Source organism: Atta cephalotes (genome assembly GCF_000143395.1).
Source record: "Atta cephalotes unplaced genomic scaffold scaffold00002, whole genome shotgun sequence".
Classification (NCBI taxonomy): Eukaryota; Metazoa; Arthropoda; class Insecta; order Hymenoptera; family Formicidae; genus Atta; species Atta cephalotes.
Genome location: NW_012130066.1, coordinates 7,349,899 through 7,367,457, shown reverse-complemented (window position 1 = coordinate 7,367,457; position 17,559 = coordinate 7,349,899). Strand labels below are relative to the sequence as shown.

At 29.5% G+C, this 17,559-nt stretch overlaps 2 protein-coding genes across 2 annotated transcripts in view; both read right to left on the bottom strand.

Annotated features, from left to right (window-relative positions):
• Positions 1 to 752: 752 nt before the first annotated feature.
• LOC105621413 (sodium-independent sulfate anion transporter-like) lies at positions 753 to 6,538 on the bottom strand. Its single transcript, XM_012202886.1, has 11 exons — positions 6,338 to 6,538; positions 5,388 to 5,583; positions 5,031 to 5,251; positions 4,785 to 4,965; positions 2,917 to 3,081; positions 2,361 to 2,522; positions 1,897 to 2,040; positions 1,665 to 1,810; positions 1,254 to 1,415; positions 1,006 to 1,162; positions 753 to 883 (listed from the first exon to the last, which is right to left on the bottom strand). The coding sequence occupies exons 1-11, from the start codon at positions 6,536 to 6,538 to the stop codon at positions 753 to 755; spliced, it is 1,866 nt and encodes a 621-aa protein (XP_012058276.1).
• Positions 6,539 to 12,640: 6,102 nt separating this feature from the next.
• The window catches only part of LOC105621402 (sodium-independent sulfate anion transporter-like), a 7,582-nt gene continuing 2,663 nt past the window's right edge, over positions 12,641 to 17,559 (bottom strand). The window contains exons 7-11 of the mRNA XM_012202875.1: positions 16,188 to 16,328; positions 15,957 to 16,102; positions 13,205 to 13,366; positions 12,948 to 13,104; positions 12,641 to 12,816 (exon numbers count right to left, since the gene is read on the bottom strand). Of these exons, the coding sequence (XP_012058265.1) occupies positions 12,641 to 12,816; positions 12,948 to 13,104; positions 13,205 to 13,366; positions 15,957 to 16,102; positions 16,188 to 16,328 (782 nt within the window). The remainder of the gene's footprint in view (positions 12,817 to 12,947; positions 13,105 to 13,204; positions 13,367 to 15,956; positions 16,103 to 16,187; positions 16,329 to 17,559) is intronic.

Here is a 17,559-nt window from a genome sequence, read left to right as displayed (position 1 = left end):
TTTTTCCCATACCTAATATGAAATGATGTCACAGCAATGGTGATGTATGTGCGAATGTCTTTGTAACATGTATTATTTTGTTATGATAATCTCACAGTGACATCATTTCATATTTTCTTTTTAATTATAATGATTCTATTGTGACCTGAATGTGACCCTTTGCTAAAGGGTAGTGTTAGGAGTCATTAGCGTTCTTCAAATATCACCAGATCCCGAGCCTCCCAGAGTGCTTATACTATAAGTATATCGGTCTTTGGTAATATCAAGTAAAATCTGTCATGATCATAATGCAAGAAACTTTTATCTTTAAATTATATACAGCGTATCTATAAAGAACTTATAGTCCATTTTTATTTTAACATCATCGAATCTTAATTAAGTAATATTTTAAGATGCTAAATATAGCCCTCTGATTGGCTTATGACATCTTAAGATTATATATACTTAAGACAGTCTCAAATATATATAAATCGGCTATAGATACTGGTCTCTGGTTATAACGTATATATTTTTAAGACTGCACTTAAGACAGTCTTAAATATAAGATCTGATATGAATACCAGCCTAAATGCCTTTGTTTTAAAAACTTGATTTTGGTCTGAGTAATTTTATTTAATTATTAGGTGTAGTAAAAAGAAATCCATTATTTTTGCATGAAATTGAATGGAAAAATAATGGATTTCTTTTTACTACCTAATATATTCATATATTTATAATTGCTAGGCTAAATTAAAGACTATCTAATCATTTGATTATTGTCTAATTTTGCATTCCAGTGGTGACATTAAGGTCGATTCTTCAGAGGTAGATTCGAAATCCTCTCGTCGGGAATTCATTGTGACATTAATCAGATCTTCAGAATTTTGATTGGATAAAGCATCATCTGAAAAAAATGTTCATTAGATAACTTAATTATCATATTGTGACTTAATTACCATATAATTATTAATTATTACTACTATAGCTCATATAATTATCGTAATATCAATTTTGTGTAATACGTACTGTAAAGAACATCTGCGATGTTTTCTTTTTTTTCGATCAAACGAATATATTTGTTGTCGGCAAAAATGTTGAAATTTTGCATGATATCAGAATTAAAATTCAACAGCCAGAATTGGTTTTTTTCATAGTTTAATTTTTTCGATAATGTTTCAATACCCTATCGTAAAATTTATAGTTTGAACAAAGTGTAATTTACGAATAAAAATATTTAATGAAAAAAAATCAATTTTATATGATAAACGATATACCTTGATTGAAGTATAATCGAGACTAGTGAATGTCTTACAGTTTATGATCAAGGGAACATTTTTTGTAGCTAAATTCATGACTTTATCACAGAAAGAAGTTACTGCGGGATATTGGAGACAAGTATCGAATTTTAGCATTATATATTTGTTTCCTAGATGAGTCTAAAAAGGAATAAATTAATAATCTTAATAGTTAATAATATTTTCATTCATGTTTACACGCAATATTATGTATTATGCATACATGTATATTATATATAATATATAGACTCCGTTAAATCATGTATACAAAATATAATTTATATACATAAATATATAAAATATATATTTTGAATTATATGTACGAAATGAAAAAATATATTTGTACATTAATCACATATAAAAATACATATACAAAATGACAGTATTTACCTTGCAGTTGTCTATTTGAAATGTCGATCTTGCGAAGAATCGGATGAAAATGATCAAGTTGAAGAAAATACCGAGAAGAAATCCGATCTCGATACCAATAAGAATGGAAAGCACAAAAGTGCCTGTCGCTGCGATCGCATCCGTTTCTACAAGAAAGAAAGTATATTATGTAAATTTATTACTTTCTCTTTTCAGTCTGATCTGTGTACATATGAAAAAACATATTACTGACTACTGCTTCCTTTCCAAAGTACTTTTATGATTTTTAAGTCGATCATGGGTAACACAGCACTTATCAGCACTGCTGATAACGTTGCACGTGGAATGTAATAAAAATAAGGCGTTAAAAAGCTTAACGCCAGCAATGCCATAGTACCTGCAAAAAGCAATGTCATCTATTTACTTTTTCTAGCATATCTTTTTTTGTTGTAAGCGTCGTGTCACACGTGTGTCCCATATCTCTCTCTCATTACTTACCTTGCTATTTTATCAAGATTAAAATCGTGAATTTTTCTAATTATGTATGAGATTTTAATTAAACAATTAGATAATAAGACTATATAATAAGAAAAAAATAGTAATTTAAATATAATTTTAGTAATTTTTGCCAAGTTCCTATTTATCATTTCATCTCCTGTTTCTTACATACGAATGAAGACAAATTTAAATTAATGCAGTCATTAAGATTTCAATTACCAGAATATAGACCGGCCATAGGCGTTTGCACTCCGCTGGCACTGCCAACTCCGCTTCGAGTAAATGCACCAGAGGTTGGAAGTGACGACACGAAGCTGCTTAATATGTTACAAACACCGAGAGCCAGCATTTCCTGTGTCGCGTTAATGGAGGCATCCATCGCTATAAAATCATTTATCTATTATATATTTATAACAAGATGCTTGCTTTTGAGCTGTTACATGTCTTATTTACATTTAGCAAAATTTTAATTAAAAGTATTTTAATTTGTATTATATAGAATTGTAAGAAAAAAAAGTTATTCGAAATATATCTATTATTTTATTCGAACAAATTCATTTATTCTTTTTCATAACATATTACATAAAGAATTGAGATAAATCGTCAAATTGAGATATTTATTATATATTTTTAATAAAATGTAATTGGATTTTATTTGAAAAAAAAAATAAAATAATTTTATTAAAAATAAACTCAATTTTATTTTGTTGTGGTTATGGCAATTTGCTGTCTGACTTCGAATTGAAATTATTGAAAAAATTATAGAAATTAATACCAAACGCTTTGGCTATTGCTACATTCACCGAGACGGATATGATAGGAAGTAACCCTAGTCCTAATCCGTAATGAGCGCACATGTCTAAAAACGTGTACGTTTGATTTCCTACTTGCGATGAGAATGGCGGTAATGTTATTTTGGGAATGCCGGCTTCAATTTTTCCTGTAAGATTTAAGATATTGACATGTCATAATACTTCACAAAAGTATGACAAATAAATAAATATGATAAGTAGTACATTTTTAAATAAAATTATTTAGTACATATTAATATATAATTATTAAATAATATTAATTAATAATTAAAAAATGAGTTAAAGATTGTTATAAATTATTAGATTTCAATATAGTTTTACAAATGATTACTCTCTACTGAAAAAAAATCACGTCACAAAGTTACATAAACGAAATCAGGTATGTAATTAAGACAAGTAAATCATCTAACGAATTGTTTCAAATCAGTATGTAATTTTTTAAAATTTATGTAATTTGAAAAGTTGCACGATGGTATGTTTTTTCTTTTATTTCTATCATTCTATCATTCTCTTTGAAGTTTGATAACTATAAAATCATATGATGGATGAAATTATTTCTAATATCATGTGATTTTTAAATTACGCGATTTTAAAAAACCATTGAAAAACTTACTGATTTGGAACAATTCGTTATATGGTTTACTTATCTTAATCACATAATTTCGTTATGTAACTTTGAGACATAATACTTTTTAGTAGGACTATAAATAGACTATTCAATTAGTGGTAGCTTATTTTTAAAAATCATTATATTTATAAAGTATAGAAATAGAGGATATGTATGAGCCAACTGCAGAATTTATTGCACATATAAAACAATATATAAATTTTCAGTTGTACATAAATTAATCAAATATTATACCTCCTACGTTAATAACTTGGTTGCGTGATTGCGTGAGTCTTCTTCAGAAATAATTTAAATAAATGATTACAAATTATTTATAAACGATTACATAAGCAGCGAGATTTCATCTTCTCGAAACTTTAGAGCTAAGCTGTTCCCAGAGTAACGCAAGCTACTTCTATAGCGGTTGGAAAACTGTATAGAGAATTCTAGGTATACAATCATGGACAAAATATTGTCTCTTGAGAATATAAGACTGTGTTATTTAATGTTATGTGTGTTGGCTTATTAAATTTGGCTATTAAATTTGGCTTTGTCAATATAACTGTATAAAAATTTATTGTGTCCTTAATTATGAGTGTAACAAAGATAAGCTACCGACACAAACTGATTATAAAGTACAGTTATTTTAATATTGATGAAACTAAATTTCATATTTAAATGATAGTTTTATATTCTCACCGATAATATTTTGTCCACGATTGTAAACCCAGAATTCTCCATATGGTCTTCAAACCGCCATGTGAGCAGTTCGCGTTACTTTAGGAAATAGCTTAGTTCTAAAGTTTATCTTATTTTTTGAGAAGATGAAGTCTCGAAACTTAATTTTATGCAATCATTTATATTCGAATATTACATTGTATTTTTTGTATCTTATATTAATTTATTAATTTAAAGTCATCTGTTTATAAACTCGAAATAATTAAACTCTCTCTGTTTAATTTGCGTAATCGTTTATATTGTTTCTGAAGAGAGCTTAATCACACAGCCAAGTTATATAATGTAGAGGTATAATGTTTGACTAATTTATGTACAACTGAAAATTTATGTATTTTATGCGAATAAGTTCTGCGATTGGTACATACTCTATATTTCTACACTTTGTTAATTATTATTATAGAGAGAGCCTTTCGAAAATTTGTTTATTTATCATTATGTTTATTTAGTGAGACAACTCAATAATATAATTATAAGTAAAGTCTATACCTGAGAGTCTAAACGGAATGGATCCCGTATTCGCTTCAAATTCGTACGCTATCGTGGATGTAACAAGCACAATGAGAGCGTTCCTAAGAATGGAAAAGTACCAAAGTACCTTTTTTATAATTTCATTTCTGCGAGCATCCTTCTTGTTTCTCATGCAAGGATAGTCAATATCTTTCAGTTTCTAGAGATTGAATTTATATAACACTTCTACGATTATTGTAATCCGTTTATAATTCTAGCACTCACTTTTAAAATTAGAAGAAACATAAAGCTGAAAATCCCGAGTATGAAATCGGTCAGTCGAACTTTATTAATATTTTTAAACAATTGGTACAAGTTGTCTATGATACTTTCCGACTTGTATTTTAATCCTAGAAAGCCCTGCAGCTGAGCGATTGCTATAATGAGCGCTCCCGCTGACATAAAACCCGACGTAACTGGGATTGATATGAAATCCACTAAGAATCCTATAGGAAGAATCATTTAGATATCATATTTATGTCGATATACTTATAAATAAGCTGCTGTAGAAGAGATGATAATAGCAAAACGTGAGTGAAGTGAAGTTTAATTAAATTAATTAGATAATTTTGGAATACAAGCCTAGATTTAATACACCCATTAAAAATTCTACACATCCAGTTAGAAAACACAATAGTATTACGAAATCTTGCGGCATGTCTCGCGTGTACTGTAACGTTAGAAGGGACATCAGAGATGACGGACCAATTGAGACTTCCTTGGTGGTTCCAAGAATAATGTACACGAAACCGCCCACAAAGCAAGAGTACAAACCATACTGTAACCATTACTTTTCATATGATATTTTTAAGGACACAGATAAATATATCAGTAACAGATTAAATAATAATGTGTACTAAATATATGTAATAATATAGGTTGAACTAGAAAAATTAAGTATTTCTTCAAGAAGATAACAAAAGTTCGAGAATGCATTTTTCAAAGCGCAAAAATCAGATTTTAATTTGAAGCAATACATACAGTGAGTACAAAAAGTATTCGTACAGAGAAAATCTTTAAAAAAACTTTTGATGTCGAATCGATACGATAATTTCAACATTAATTTAATGTTAATTCGATGATCATTTCTTGCTGGGTAATTAACAATTTATTCATAAAATGGATTGTATGTTTCTTAAAATTATATATATCAAAAAAATATATATTAATTATAGAAAATATCTGAAAATCATCTGAAAAATAAGAGTTAATATATCATCTGAAAATTAAAAGTTCTGTTATTTGTTCAAAAAGTATTCATACAGTCGAAAAATATAGCTTATAATATTAATTAAAATAATAAATATTAAAAATGCGAAGCTCATTTGTATGTGTTAGAATATATTCATTGTATAAAATTGCTAATTAATGTTTATTTTCTACAAATAAGATTTTTTTCATAAAAAATTTCTTTGTACGCATAGTAGCATTTTGCTCTCACTGTATATACATATAAATATTTACGTTTTATAGTCATTAAATTTAGTTTAAATTAAAGTGAATAAGAAAAATAATGAACGGAACTGTGATACCTGTGGAATCCGTTCAGCTAATATTGCATAAGCCATACTCTGAGGGATCATAGTCAGACCCAAAGTGATGCCCGCTATTAAGTCTGACACGGCTTTGAATCGAGTGTATCGCGGTAGCCATCCGAATACCGGCAGATATTTTGTCGTGAAGCGCGGTTTCTTTTCCGAAATCGAAATCGGCGAGCACTCCTCGTCAGACATCCTCTTCGCGACACTGAACGAAAGCAAGAAATTAACTCGAGACTGCGCTGTCGCGGCTTTTCAGATAGAAAAAAGATATCTTTAGATTTCTAAAAAGATATCTTTAGATTTCTAAAAAGTATCTTGCCCGTCATCTTGCATTTTTTACATTTAATTTTACAATGGCGTAATTGTACATGCAATTATAAGAATTGATCAATTACTATAACAATTACCATTTATAAATATCATATGCATTGTAGAACTTTATGGATCTAAAAAATACTTTATATAATAAAAATCTTGTCATATTTCGCGACATCTTGCATTTTTTACGATAAGATATCTTACAAAAACTCATTCTACAATTACCTAAGTACCGACATACTGATGTTAAAGACAATCTTTCTGAAAGTTCTGCTAAAGTTTAATAGCGTGAAACTGTTAAAATTTAGGTGACTAAGAATAAGAAACTAATAATACTAATTTTATGACTCATTAGTTCTGTAGATATGCATATATATATATATATATATATATAAAAGTTTAAAACTTAAAAGTTCAATTTTTAATTAAATTATGATTATAATGTTATCGTCCGAGTTAATTATCAATGATATGATTATCAATGATAATTGTATTAGAGAAAAAAATTGTAATTTTGCAACAAAATAAGATATTACAAATATGCATACTTATTTATGCAGCATTTGTATAATAAAAATTATGAATTTAATAATGTATTATTCAAATATTTATGTCAATCGCAAATTTAATTGAAAATTTATATCAATTGTCGATAATGTCATTGTTCTTCAATTATTCTCGGACTCTCGGGGTTCCGTATAGTCACGAAAATTTGCTCAGGGCCGACCATCTTTGATAACATCTCGTAGGCGCTTGTAAGTGACATGCTGTAATTGTAAAAGATCCTCTACATAGAAATCATAGACGGCTGAAATCTTAAATCGTAGGAAACTGATCAATTCTAATCGAGTATTCTCTTTATATTTGATTGATTGGTTTCTTACGATTTAAGACTACGACTATCTACGACTTCTATGTAGAGGACTCTTTAAGAATTGATTATTTTTTACAACTACAACCATTTACAAATATATATTATGCTTTTGCAATTGTAAAATGAGTTTTAGGCAGGACATGGAAAGTTATTTTTTAAAAATTACAGTTACTCGTTATCGAATCAAAAAAGTATACGTTACAGTTATCGTTAAGCCTAATTTGATTGTATTTACCTAACCAGCACATATACAATATTTAAAAAATATACAAAAAATGTTTTTTAGTATAAATATTTATTTAATATAAATATATTAAATAAACATTTAAAAAATGTTTTTCAAATATTGTATGCTGATTGAGTAGCATCGCAAGCATATCGTAGCGTCGTGCCATTTAAAAATTGATGCATCAGATTGGCGGACGCAACCAGCTTGCGATCTATGCTGTCTGAAAGAAACGATTGACTGCTGCAGCAAATTAGATTGTAAAATTTGGCATATCATTTTTAATTGGCTGCAGTAATCAATTTTTGATGAATCTATTTTGGCATCAGCCATATCCGCAATGTCAGTATAGGATTCAATAAGCTAACATAAACAAAAATTGGCTGCTGCAACTAATTAAAAATGCTATGCCACATTTAGCCAATCTTTTCTTTTAATGTAATTTTTGAGAAATATATCATTATTTCAAGAATTATTTTACAAATCTACAAATAATAATATGGCTCAATACAATAAAATTAACAATAATAAACAAGAAAGGTTGAGCTAAAACAATAATTATCTATTAATTGAAATAAAAATAGTGATGATTATGCGTACATTATCATAATAAAAAAAATAAAAAAAATAAAAAAATAAAAAATGCATCAAATTACTGTATCAAATTCGAAAGTGCATGTATTTTGTGATTCATAATTGACAACGGTTATGCACTGAAAAAAAATGTAGTCAATTTTAATAAATATTTAGTTGAATACTGCTAATTAAATATTTATTAAATATAAAGATATATTTATTTGATTCAAGTAATGTTAATTTGATTTAATAATCTTTTTTTTAGTGAACAAATATTTATTTACTGTAAGTATTTATTTACTGTAAATGTTTAGTTTGGCAGTATTGAACTAAATATTTATTAAAATTGACTATATTTTTCTCAATGTGCCTATCTGATTATATGACAGAAATTTACGTCGTCCGCAATGATTAGTCATTTTTATGTTACAACTCTTGATACATGTCGCAATATTGCTTCGTCTTATTTCATTTGATTGTTAAATATTGACTACATTTTTATCGTTTGACTCTTTTGGATTTTATTTTATATTTGGACTTTATTTATTAAGAACTTATTTATACAAAGATCGAAATCTATCCAGTTGACTCTCATTAATATTGTTACACGACATCTGTAATATAATCAGATAGGCACCACCGTTGTCTATCATGAATCATAAAATATATGGATTTTCGAATTTGATACAGTAATTTGATGTATTTTTTCATTTTTTTAAATTTTATATTGCTCTTATTATAATAATCTATGCTTATTTTTATTTCAATTTTTAACATAATGACCCAATCAATGTCAAAACGTCTATAATGTTTATTTTGATCATTATTTTTGATAATTAAAGTTATTGTTTCAGCTGTAGCCCTTCTTGTTTATTTTTTGTTAATTATTTTACACTTCCATATGATGTGTCGGACAGATATCTCAGTTTGCCGCATATTTTACAGATTTCAGAAATTATGAAACTATATTCTTAAGGAAAAATTAGAAAATATAGCTATATAAGTGTGGTTACATATTGCTTTTATCAACATTTAAACAAAAAATATTGCAAAAGTACATTTTTTAAACTAATTTTAAAAAAGTAACGAACAGTTTAGTTACTTTTTAAGTAAATCTTCATTGATTGTATCGTACACTGAAAGAAACAGCAAATTAGATAGTAAAATATGGTATAACATTCTTAAATTTGATTGCAGCAGCCAATCTTTTCTTTCAGTGTAGCGTTTTATGAAAGAACGTAGACATAGACGTGCTGATAAAATTGTAATGTCCAAGCGTATTTTCACTATAATTACTAAGTTAATTAAAAAAAGTTATTTTAACCGAATTAAACAAATGTATATAATAAATAATCAATAAATTATTAGACTTACATGATAAACGCAAAAACAGTCATTCGGTAAATATGTCAGTTCTATCTTTCGCTCTTATGTGACAGACGCAATCAAAAACTAAAGTATATATGAACATTGACAAAGATGATAAGGAGAGTTAAAAGGTTTCATGTCATTTTTAATAATATGAACGTTCAAGCCATTTATTTGTTTCTTTATGAAATCTCAAAATTGTGTAGGCTTTAATAGGCTGATAAATAAAAAATAAATAAAAGCCTTTGAGAGCCGGCGTAGGTTATTTGTTACGAATAAGAATTTATTACTATCAGTTACAAATTGAAGTTTCGACTCACGTTAGGGTCCTCTTCAGTGATAAAACGTTGTAAAACATATAATGAGATTTCTATTGACGTGAACAATGTTCAAGCCATTTATTTTTATACAACAATGTTAGCCGTCGAAGCAATTATATGCAGACTACAAGAATTACTTTTCCATCACTTTTAATCATATCTATCAAGATTTATTAAAGATTTATTATTTCCTGATTTAATGAAGATTGTGTTTAGCGATATTATATGTTCGCAAGTTATTATAATATGATCTTCATTAAATCAGAAAATTTAATGAACATCCTATGTGAAAAACCTTGATGCGATTAAAAGTAACAAAAAAGAAATCCTTACAGTCTGCATATGACTGCTTCGATCGAACAGCTAATAACGTTGTCCACGTAATGTAGAAATCTCATTATATCTTTTACAACATCTTGTCGCTGAAGAGGACCGTAAACGTGGGTTGAAACGTATTTCAATTTGTAACTAATAATTTGTAACTAATAATAAATTCTTATTTGCAATAATAATTTGCGCCGACTCTCAGAAGTTTTTTATTTATTTTTGATTTATGAAAATCATTTCAGACGTCAATCTTTTATGTAAAAATTCTTCTTTATCTAAAATATTTTATTCTTCTTTATCTAAAATATTATATTCTCTCAATCAAAACCATGTAAGAATTCATCTATGTAAAGTAATAATTGAATATTATCATGTTCCAATTGAAGTTTCTGTGTGATTTCTTTAATAATGAGTGCTTTTAAAATTCTACTTGTTTGTCCCACATATGAATAGGTTGAATGAATGAAATAAAAAATTGGCTGTTGCAACCAATTAAAAATATTATGCTATATTTTACCATCTAATTTTGCTGCAGCAATCAATCCTTTTTTTCAGTGTACTAATAAATACAAACGACGTGCTGAAAATAATACAAACAGATAAAGGAATTAATTTCTAAAATTAAAAATATCAGATGGCTTTAATCATCAAAGGTTGTTGAAACATAAATTATGCATTCTTACAAAAAAACATTTTCAATTATTTAGCTATTATTTGTAACAACCTTTTCCGCTCACAGTATATATTTGAATGTTCCGTACTTTTTGTCGAACGTTTAGGAAGTGTAGACGAAGTACCAAAAATGAATGAAGTGTTTAGAAAGTGTCAGTACGCTCCATGTATTCTTTGCAGAGTGTTGAGAAACGTATAAGAAACGTTAATGAAAAAAAATTTTAAACGTGCGGGCAATGTGATAGATGTGTTTCGGGCACACTTTACGGAGCATTTGGGGAGTGTATGAATATTCAAACTAAGAGTCAATGGAAAGTCAATGAAGTGTTCAAGAAGCATTAAAATTCTTTGTTCACACTTCTTTGACATTTCGACAAGCTTTACATTTTCATCAGGGTATCAATCAGAAAGCATTTCAATTGATAGGATATTATGAGGAAGAGAATGAGGATGAAGAAAGACAGATTTATTTAAGTATTTGAGCTTACCAATTAACGTACAAAGTGCACGGTCGTGATCTACTCAATTATATGTTAGACCATCTTGTGACTTATGCTCTATCTCGATGCGATGTAATTTGCGATAACAATGGCGATGCAACGATTGAAAAAGTTAATTAGAGCGTGAGCGAAGAACTTCGCAAAACTGAGTGTTGGTATCGGAAAGAATTCGCGTTCGTGTTTCACAAAAAACTTCTATTGAATGTGGCGGGTGGATCTGTGCAGCGCTCGCTTTTGCTACTCCGACCTTCTAGAAGATTCGTGACGGTTATGATTATATCCTTGTGCTTCATAATGTAATGTGAAATAATAATAGTGAATTTTCTAGTAGGTCGGAAGTCAATTTGATGGTTTCGGCGTTAATGTTACGCTCATCTTGCTTTGAATGAATCTCACAGTGAGCCGCTAGTAAAGCGTTGGTTTGCGCTGCAAACAGCAACTTTTAATTAATGAACGTAACATTATCATGCTATGTTTCTTTGATATAGAGAGAAATCTTTTCTCTTTAAATGCATATTCTATTACTGTTGCGAAAAGACGAAGTCGTTGTCATACGTATATTCGATAAAATCCGTTCTAATAAATTTTTATCTTTACAGATAGTGTATAGAATCTAAATGCCTTGAAAATTTAATTTTGATTCAAATTCTTCCTTAGTTCCGTAAAGTGTATATATTGCACATAATGTATTATCCTTATTGTTTATGAAACGTTAAACAAACCCTGACAAATCATACATATCATGCGCTTTACGGAACGCAGTGTTCAGTATGCATTTTATATTTAGAATCAATACTAAAAACTGTAGTTTCAAAATTTCGGAAAAAATCGTTTTTTCCCATTTTTCTACTGATTTTCTTGGTTCCTTTCCCAAAGATAGAAAAATTGGAAATATTTATGTGTTCGTAAGATTTGCCATATTTACTTCTTTCCGAAAAGAAAATAATTTTAGTTTTCTTTCTACAATTTTTGAAAAAAGCGGCTTTTTTAAAATTACAGAATCAACAGGCTATAAATAGGTGTGGGAAAAAGTTTGTGGCGTTTTTCCCGTTACATCTAACGGGAAAAACGTCACTTTTTCTCACATCTAATATTAAAGATAGAGTTGTTTGGTTATTGTTGTATTTTACATTCGGATGGTGACATTAAGGCCAATTCTTCGGTATTGGATTCGGAATCATTTTGTTGTGAATTCGAATACAAAAGATCTTCGCGAATCAGATTTTTCGTTGCTTGTTTCACAGTAATATTGATCCGATCTTCAAAATTTTTACTAGATAAAGCATCATCTGAAAAAAACATTTATCATTAGATTACATTCCAATTATCATTTCGTGATAATTACCACTATAGCTCTTAATTATTTCAATATTAAACAATAAATTTCATATATACGTATAATAATAATAATAATACATACTGTGAAGAACATCTGCGATGCTCTCTTCTTTTTCGATCAAACGAATGTATTTGTTGTCAGTGAGAATGTCGAAACTTTTCACGACGTTGGAATTAAGATGCAATAGCCAGAATTGATTTCTTTCGCTGTTCAATTTTTTCGATAACATTTCAATACCCTGTCGTAGAAAATTACATACAGTTCGAATAGCAATATCATTTATAGATCAATAAAAATAAATCATTCATTGATTTTATTTGGCGAATGTTATCTGATACCTTGATTGAAGTGTAATCGAGACTATTGAATAATTCGCAATTCATGATCAATGGAACGTCGTTTCTAGCTAAACTCATGACTTTCTCACAGAAGGAAGTTACTGCGGGATAATAGAGACAATTTTCGGGTTTTAGCATCATATATCTATTTCCCAGACGAGTCTAAAAAAAAAAATAATTTTAATAGTCTCATTCATGTACACACATAATGGATATATATGTATATATAATATACAGGGTACGTTACTAAAATCCGGACAAATCCGAACAATTTCTTTCCAACAAAATGTTTTTAATGAAAATTTAAATATTACAAAAAATCCTTTTACACTTGGCACTTGGGGGAGAGGGGGGGAGGGGAATCCCTGTAGAGTACAATTATTCAATATATCCTCCATTAGCTTGAATGACGGTCTCTATTCTCAGTCTGAAGCGTTCGCACGCATGCTATAATGTAGCGCTGTCCATGCCGACGAATGCTGCCTCAGTAGCAGCGATCTTTAATGACATCACATTGGGATGTCGAGACTTGTTTGTAACCCTTTCAACTACGCTCCATATGTAGTAGTCCAAGGGATTTAAATCTGGGCTGTTGAGAGACCAGAATGAGCCGAGGCGAGCAACTCGGTTTGTCCTGGCAGTCTCAGAGAGCATCTGTCGTATCTTTAATGTATACGATTTGTATCGAAGATCCTCCTCAGCAATTCGACGCATTTGTTGGCTCGCTTATTATACCAACAATCGATGCTAATTTTCGCAACGATTGTCCTGGGTCATCCAAAATCAGCGCTTGAGTGCGCTCCTTTCAACGACTGTGAGAGTCCTCGCAGTATGTTCTTTCGAGTGATTCTTCCTCGCTGGCATACTGGATTGACAATTGATCTCGGGTATCCAAAGAACCGAATTATTTCCGTTGCTAAGCGCCCAGCGCGAAGGCCTTCGATAATTGCGGCTCTTCGATTATACTCCGTACTTGGTTTCAGCATCGCGGCCATTTTGAGAATATAACTGTTTACTAAGGGTGCGTTTCGAATTTCACATGAAACGCATGATGCATCATTTGTCCTTGTTGTTCACCAATAAGGATAATTCGGAATGCATTTTAGAAGCATCAGGCTTTCTCGGATGCCGAGAAATTTAAATTGAAATTTGTCTGGATTTTGGTGACGCACCCTATAGTACATATATATATATATATACATATATATATATATATATATGTACTATATATAAATATATATTTGTTAAGTATACAGGACGAGTTATAAATATATTTTAAAAATTCATAAGGGGTTTCCCTATAGGCGCATAATATTATTTAATACTAAATCATATTTTAAGCATGTTCTTAGAATATTAAATATAATTGAGAAAATTACTTAAAATTACTAAGAATATTACTTAAAATACTAATATTACTTAATATTAAATAATATTATATTATAAGTTCTAGAAAAAAGAAGAAAAAAAACAAATATTCCTATGAACTTTAGACTCAAATGCTTTGTTATTAAAATAATAGACACAAATAGATTTAAAATAATGACATGAATATCAGATTATTCTGGCAAATGTGTAAAATGATGGAGGATATTTTGAGTATATATATTTCTTATAAACAGAAAAAAATACCCATCTGAAATTTTTAACTAAAAAAAGTCATTGTTTGATACTACAATATCTTTGTACCTTTGTATTATGTATTACTACCGTATAAATTATATCGATCCATTCTTTCAATAACGAAACATTTGCGACCTAATAGAAACATTTATCCTTTTTTTATCTATTAGGTGTACAACTTTGCTTCCGCCGTTTTCCTATAGATGGCTTTAACGGTAAGTGGTGGTCGAAATAAATAGATCATAGATGTCATACAATAAACTTGGGCATCTGTCAACCCCATAGAAACATTAGTCGATTTGTGTCTGCATCATAAAGTTATTCTCGATTGAAAATGTCAGTTTACGAGCCAAATTCTCGTCATTTGCGGGAGGTTTTAATTTTTTGCTTCAATATGAAGAAATCTGCGGCTGAAGCTTATCGAATGCTCTCAAATACTTATGGTGAGGTCGCTATTAGTGAAAAAACGTGTCGTGAGTGGTTTCAACGCTTCAAGAACGGTGATTTTGACGTCCAAGGTCATGCTCTGTATTTGGTGGGACCAGCTCGGCGTAGTGTATTATGAACTGTTAAAACCGACTGAAACAATCACAGGCAATCGGTATCGAACGCAATTGATGCGTTTGAGCTGAGCATTGAAAGACAAACGGCCACAATACAACGAGAGACACGATAAAGTGATTTTGCAGCATGACACAATGCTCGACCCCATGTTGCGAAAGTGATCAAGACATACTTGGAAACGTTGAAATGGGAAGTCCTACCCCACCCGCCGTATTTTCCAGACGTTGCTCTCTCTGACTATCACTTGTTTCGAACAATGGCACACGGCCTGGCTGACCAGCACTTCCGGTCTTATGAAGAAGTAAAAAATTGGATCGATAGCCTATTATCGATATTTGTGGATAGCCTCAAAAGATGACCAGTTTTTTCGACGCGGGATTCGCTACCCGAAAGATGGGAGAAAGTAGTGGCCAGCGATGACAATACTTTGAATCATAAATGTATAACCAGTTTTTTACAATAAAGCCTCGAATTTCGGAAAAAAAACGGCGGAAGCAAAGTTGTACACCTAATATATATAAAAATATACTAAAAGACAAAATTTTATGATAGCAATTTTATTTACTTTGCAATTGACTATTTGAAGCGTCAATCTCGCGGATAGTCGAATAAAAAGGATCAGGTTGAAAAGGACACCAAGAAGGAGTCCGATTTCAATGCCGATAAAAATGGAGATCACAAAAGTCCCTATCGCTGCGATTGCATCCATTTCTGCAAGAAAACAAGTATATTATATGTAAGTACATTGCTTTATCTTCTCGTCTAATCTGTGTACACGTGAAAACGTAATACTGACTGCTTCCTTTCCAGAGTAATTTTATGATTTTCACATCGATCATGAATATCACGGCGGATATCAGCACAGCCGCTAATGTCGCTCGTGGAATGTAATAAAAATATGATGTTAAAAAGCTCAGTGCCAGCAATACCATAGTACCTGCAAAGTGCAATGTCATATATTATTTTTTTCGTTACATCTTTGTTTTGTTCTATATTTATGCCACACATGTATCTCATATCATTATATAATACCTCGCTGTCATGTTGCATATTACACACTATCGCGCCAAGATTAGAATCGTAAATTTCTCTAATTATGCACAAAATATTAGGTGTGTTGAGTAATAATAATAAATTATAAATGATAAAATATAATAATTTTTAATAAGAAATAATAATTAAAGTTCAACTAGGTGAATTAAAATAAAAATAATAAAAACGCTACAAATAGGATGACCAACTCTCGATCAGCCAGGAATATCAACTTTAAAATATCGGAACACAATCAAAAAATTCAAGACTTTTTTAGTGTATGTTGCAAAAACATTTTTCATATAAATAGTCCATTTCAAACGTAATAAGTCGAATATTTCAGAAAATGTGAAAAATATGGAAAAATGTTTCAGATAAAAATTGTATATAGTCTTAAAGAATGCAAATATTGATAAAATTAATTTAAAAAAAAATCAATTTTTTAAGGTCATATAAATGATATCGCCATTTTTTTAAATGAAATTATATATAAAGTGAATCCTCTGATTACTCCGCATATAAAAGTATTAAGGTTAAAGTTGTCGAAAAATCGCAACAGTTATTTTATATTTTATACTGACACATTTTGATATAAAACGTCAAATATCTCATAAATTATTAATTTTTTTATAATCGTGTCTTAATACTTTTATGAAGGGAATTTGAGGTCAAATCAATCATTGGTGTAAAGAAAATACATGGTTGCTTAAAAAAAAAGTAGATAAATGGATATTTTTTGAAATAAATAACTATCTCCGTGTTATTTAAATTTTATATTCATTTATGTTTCAAGTAGAACAACAAGTCATGTCAAAATGATAACGTCAAAATGATATTAAAATGAATCGGAAATGATTAAAAAATGATTTTTAATGATCATTTTAGAATTATTTTGACATTATGATAGCATAACGACTTGTTCTGCTTTATAATAAATCGAGACAAGTGGCTTCCTGCCAACGATTCTTTTAGGACGTCTTTATATGAAGAGATTAATTGAAAATTCGGAACAATTGGCTATCCTAGCTACAAATCAAAGCTAGTTGTTAAATGCTAATATTTAATAAATCCTAATACATTAAGTATATAATCGAACATACACTGAGAAAAAAATGCTGTTGATTCAATTAAAGTCT